At 24.1% G+C, this 5,547-nt stretch overlaps 1 protein-coding gene across 1 annotated transcript; it reads left to right on the top strand.

The window, feature by feature from the left end:
- Nucleotides 1–1,661: 1,661 nt before the first annotated feature.
- LOC132924859 (uncharacterized) lies at nt 1,662–3,967 on the top strand. The gene is given in 4 exon segments (XM_060989299.1): nt 1,662–2,165; nt 2,426–2,630; nt 2,713–3,351; nt 3,354–3,967. Coding segments are annotated over 4 exon segments (1,665 nt in total). The 5' UTR covers nt 1,662–1,958.
- Nucleotides 3,968–5,547: the final 1,580 nt, after the last annotated feature.

Genomic DNA, 5,547 nt, shown 5'->3' with positions numbered 1-5,547 from the left:
AAAAAAAATTTATATACAATAATAATAATATTTTCATCCGAGTATACAAGCTTGGATTAGTTTACCATTGATACTATTTTCTGTGTTAGTTTTTTTTCTAAAAAAACTCCAAGATATTAAATTTCTCCATCCTTCTTATTCCGTGTAATAGTTTGGTTAATAATGTATAGTTGAGTTGGGTTTGTGTATCTGCGTATTAGGTGATGATATCTGCTCCACTTTCGGGAGATTTAATTTGAGTTTTCATTTCTTATATAGTTATATCACACTAAAATGATATCTATTCTGTATTAAATTGATCTAATACTAATTGACTATTGAGGCATCGATAATTGTATTCTGTATTTTAATAGCAGTACCATCTCTGTATATTAGTAGCTCACATATTTTTGGTTTTGGTATTGGTACATAAGAAATACTATACATTTTAAAAATGTACAAAAACATTATAAATGTTAACAATAAAATAATAATTAAATATTAAAAATTCTAGAAATCGAATTAGATTTCTTCAATTTTGCCAAAGAACAAGAATATGATAAGGAAGGTAAGTAACAATTATTATTGAGTATAATTCATAAAAATTTATAAAAACAAATAAATAAATTCTTTCCATTAATTGCATAATATCTAATATATGTTTTTTACATTTTTGTTTCTAATACAACATATAAAAATATTATGTCATCCACCAAAATTACATCTTTAATTTTCATTTATTACAGATCCTCTTAAGTCTATAAGAGATTATTGTTCTGATATTATCAGTGAGAAAAAAAATAAATATATATTTTATAAATTTTAGATATGTGAAATTTTCTGATATAATAAATACTAAGTCGTATGTCTTACATAATATTATATAACTTAAATGATATGAATAGATTTGAGGAACATCTATAAGAAAATAATTTGATATTAATCTAAAAACTTTTAAAACACTATTTTACTTGTTTTGAGATTTTTAAGTTTCCATAGTTAACTAATTTAATAAATAATTTTTATCATAACTTTATTATTATTATACTAAACTATTATATTATAAATTAATTTAATATTTTTTAAGAATTGTAACGGAAGCACATACTTTGCTTATCGAAAGTGCTTTGATTTTACAAAATAAACTTGATTTAGTTTTCGATGAAATACATTCAATTTTTTCAATTTAAAATTACAAAAATTAAATTTATGAATTTTATTTAGATACTCTTAAAGCGTTTTAAGAATATATTTTTGTAAAAAGTGATTGACAATTCTTTTTAAATATTAATATTTATCAAAAATCGGAGCATTGTATTTAAAAAGAAAATATCTATTTATAGCTTCAGATTCAAATAAAAGATGTTTACGTAAGATTACAATATTTTAAATTACATTTTATGTTAAATATCAACTATTCATTTTTAAGAATTTCATTTATTTATTTTTTTATATTTAATTTTTAACAATTATTGACAACTACATTTTTCGTAACTTTCGGTCTCAATGATTATACAGACAATCATAGCCTACGCCATTTCTTTTTATGACTTCTTAACCCTCATCGTTAATAAATATCTAATTACAGCGGCCTCGTATCAATTAGCATCTGAACTAGTACTTAAATATTTAGTAAAATAGTATGTAAACTGCTTGGTTTAATATTCAAAATAAGATTTTGAAGATGCAAAAAAAAAAAAATCATTTTGACCACTTTTAGGAGTATTGTGGAATAGGGTCGATATCATGTATTTTTAAAAGCGGCGGGTTTCCCGCCATTTAATTGTGACGTCACTCCGCATGTTCTATATCACCCGTGCGCCGTGCGGTCATGCATTCGCGCTCAATATTGTTATTTGTAGACTGTTGTTTTCATGATTCATCAACATCTCCGACTTTGAATGTGCTTTAATTTAAACACTTTATTTTTTAACAATTTAATTTTTGTCATTTGATATTTATTTTAATAATTTTACACAATGGAAACAAACAAACTTAAAAATAGCGTTTATAAATACTGCTTTGTTCCACTTTGTAAAAACACAAGTGTAAGTACACCAGATAAAATATTCTTAAATGTGCCCGAATCCAAAAAATTGAGAAGAAACTGGTTGAAAGCTGCAAGACGTGACAAGAAGGATGTTTCTGATAAATCACACTTATCTTGCTGTGAAGATCATTTTGATGTATGTAAAAATATGTTAAGTATAAATTAATATTTTTATATAGATTAAAAGAATATGTAAAGTCAATTTTTAAGTATCTCCTAGATAAGTTTTATTTCTTGGCCATAATAAGGCTCTAAAACTGTATTAACAGTTTATTATTTTTGATTTAAATACTTCATAAAACAATATTTAATTATGTTTATCAAAAATAAATATAAATTAAAAGAATTTATTTTTAAGTGTCAAAGTAAATGAGTGGATTGTCTTGCTTTTTTCAGATTGAAAATGATCTTGAAAATTATGTTCAATTTAAGTTAATGGGACTAAAAAGACTTATATTGAAAAAAGATGTCATTCCACATAAATTTGAATGTCAGTTGGATCGAAAAAGATCTTCTACTGTCTTAAATCGTCCATTATTTTTAAAAAAGAAAAGAAAATTAGATGTGGAAAATGCAGTTAAAGAATATAGTTTAAATAAAAGTGAAGTTTTATAATTTTAACTAATTGTATACATTTTAGATTCAAATTGGAAACTTTTACAATAATTTATTGTTAATTATAGGTGGTAATATCTCTGAAGACATCTGTATTGATGATCAAAATAATACAATTGATTTAAAGCAAAAAGAATGTATGATGGATATTGTAAAAACTAGTGATGTTGGTGTACAAGTCAATATAAATAATTTAAGAAAAACAAGATCCAAAAAAATCCAATGCAAATTATCAGAGAATTCAACTAAGTTTAAAACAGTAGCTTGTTCACCTATTAAAGTAAACTCTTTAGAATCTTGTAATACTAAAAATTTATATGTAAAAGAAAACTATTGTTCAATCTCAGAATCTAGTGATAACAGTTCAGAAATATCAGATACTTTAGCTCTTTCTAGTTCTATTGAAAGTGAAAATTCATTTAACTTAGGTTTTGAATATGCTAATGAACGATTTAAAAAAATGGCTTATGAAGTAACTTTACATAACATTAGTAGTAATCCAAAAGCATATATAGGTCTTAATAAAGAATGGTATAAATGTAATTTAATTAAATTAATAAGTTCTCATATAGAAGTTGAAGAGAGAAATATATTTATAACTTTAATGAAAATAAAATTGAACGATTCATTCAGAAGATTAGGAGATATGTTTGGGATATCTGAAAGTTTAGTCTGCAGACTATTTCATAACACTTTACCTAGACTTTCTGTTTTTTTAAGCAATTTATATACTGGCCTAAAGAAAAATTAATAAAAGAACTTTTACCTATTCCTTTTCGTTATCGTTATTCATCTGTTCAATCTATTATAGATTGTTTAGAAATAGAAGTACCAAAACCATCAGATCCTATTAAACAAGCACTAACATGGTCAGATTATAAAAAATGTAACACATTAAAATATCTTATATCTTCAACTCCAGATGGATTTATTAATTTTATATCGGAAGGTTTTAATGGTAGATGTACTGATGTATTGATAGTAGAAAAAAGTAATTTTTTAAATCTTGTTCCTGAAAATACATCTGTAATGGCAGACCGTGGGTTTAAATGTATTGATGTGTTATTAAATAAAATAAATTGTATTCTCATAAGGCCCCCTAGTGTTTCACAAAAATCGAAGTCAACAAAAGATGATGTTTTAGAAACTAAACGTATTGCTAGCCTTCGTATTCATATAGAACGTGTAATAGGACGATTAAGAGAATTTGAAACGTTGAAACCCCATGCACTTATTAACTGCCAATTATTATGTAATACTGATGAAATTATAACTATTGCATGTGGGTTAATAAATCTTCAACAACCAATTATAAAACAATAGTATTTAATAGTTTTTTTTTTAATATAGATGTATTCTAATTTAAAATCATTGTAATCCTTGTTAATTTTTACAATAAATTATTATATTACAATGTAAAATGCTTTTAATATTTAATTTAATCTGCAATTTTATTACCTAGTATAATTTTGGAAAAATATTTTTTTCCCAAAATGTACAACATTTTTCAATTAAAGTATCACACATTTGTTTATCATAATCAATATTTATAATGGTAACTTTTTTATTCTTTTCAAATTCAGGGTCAGCAATAGCTAGTATTCCTTTCCACACCTCATGTATATGCATTTGAATTTGTATTTGAGATAGTACCTACAACATACATAATTTAATAAAATAATAATAATTAGATAATTATTTACTGGTATATATTTTTAATATAAATAAACCTTTGGTTTTACAACTCCATTATCTACATAATTTAATAATGTAGAATGAGTTGTAGGACATTTTACTTCTAAAACAAAGTCTTCTCCTAGACCATCAGCTGATGCTCCTAATATTGGAAAGTTCTTATCAATTAGTAATCCAGTTTTTTTAATTTTATAACCTACAAGTATTTTTACTTGTTTTATAACCTGAAACATAAATAATATTATTTAGTGTAATGAAAAATAAATAAATTACAGAATACTACTTACATTTTTAAATATTAGACTAACCTGTTCTTCCAAATGTATTCCTCTGTTCATTGCTTTAGATAATTTTATCTTTGAGATCCCCAAAATTTGTTTAACCAGAGTACCATCTGTTGTACTACATTTAGATGCTTCATATACCTTGGATGCAGTAATCCGTCCATATCGCATTTCAAACCAACTATTATTGTTGGATTGATCTTGTGTTCCTCTTTCTATTTTCTGTAATATTCCACTATTTGATTGTATAACACTTTTGATAAAATTAATAAATTCTGAACATTTGACAACTGAATATAAAAAAAATAAAAATTATAAGGTTATATTGTTTTTAACATAATTAACTAACTAGTTAGTTAATAATGGTTTTTATGTGATAAAATTAAATGTTGAAAATCTTAAAATAAATGTGGCTATTACCTGTATTAAGTTGTTGTTGTGTTCTGAAATTCGACATTAATCTATGAATAGATAAATTTGATATTTCACTCAAACAATAGTTGTACTGGCCTAATTGACAATTTATATTATTTTTTCTTCCCAATTCTATTACATCTTCAAAAAATTTTGTAACAATTACTTTATTAGTAGATTGATTTTTTACATTTTTTGGTGGAAATAGGTCTTTAGTGTTCATAAACTTAATACTTGTTCCTATACCAGATAGCTTTGGTTTTTTCCAATAACAATCAACTGATGTTACTGATGACTCTTCACTTTTTCTATGTAAATACATAAGAAATGCTAAGCTATGTTTACATCCACCTAAAAGTTTAATAAGAAAGAATAATTTTAAAAACTAGGTATAATTTTACATAAATATGTACTTTAACCATAATACTTAAAATGTATACTTTTAAATAATTAGGTATAATTAGTATTTATTAATATAAAATATGTTTTTTACCTAATGAAGCTGCACAG

Source organism: Rhopalosiphum padi, chromosome 3 (assembly GCF_020882245.1).
Source record: "Rhopalosiphum padi isolate XX-2018 chromosome 3, ASM2088224v1, whole genome shotgun sequence".
Classification (NCBI taxonomy): domain Eukaryota; kingdom Metazoa; phylum Arthropoda; class Insecta; order Hemiptera; family Aphididae; genus Rhopalosiphum; species Rhopalosiphum padi.
Note: the sequence above shows the minus strand (reverse complement) of the source record. Positions and strands in the feature narration are given on the sequence as shown.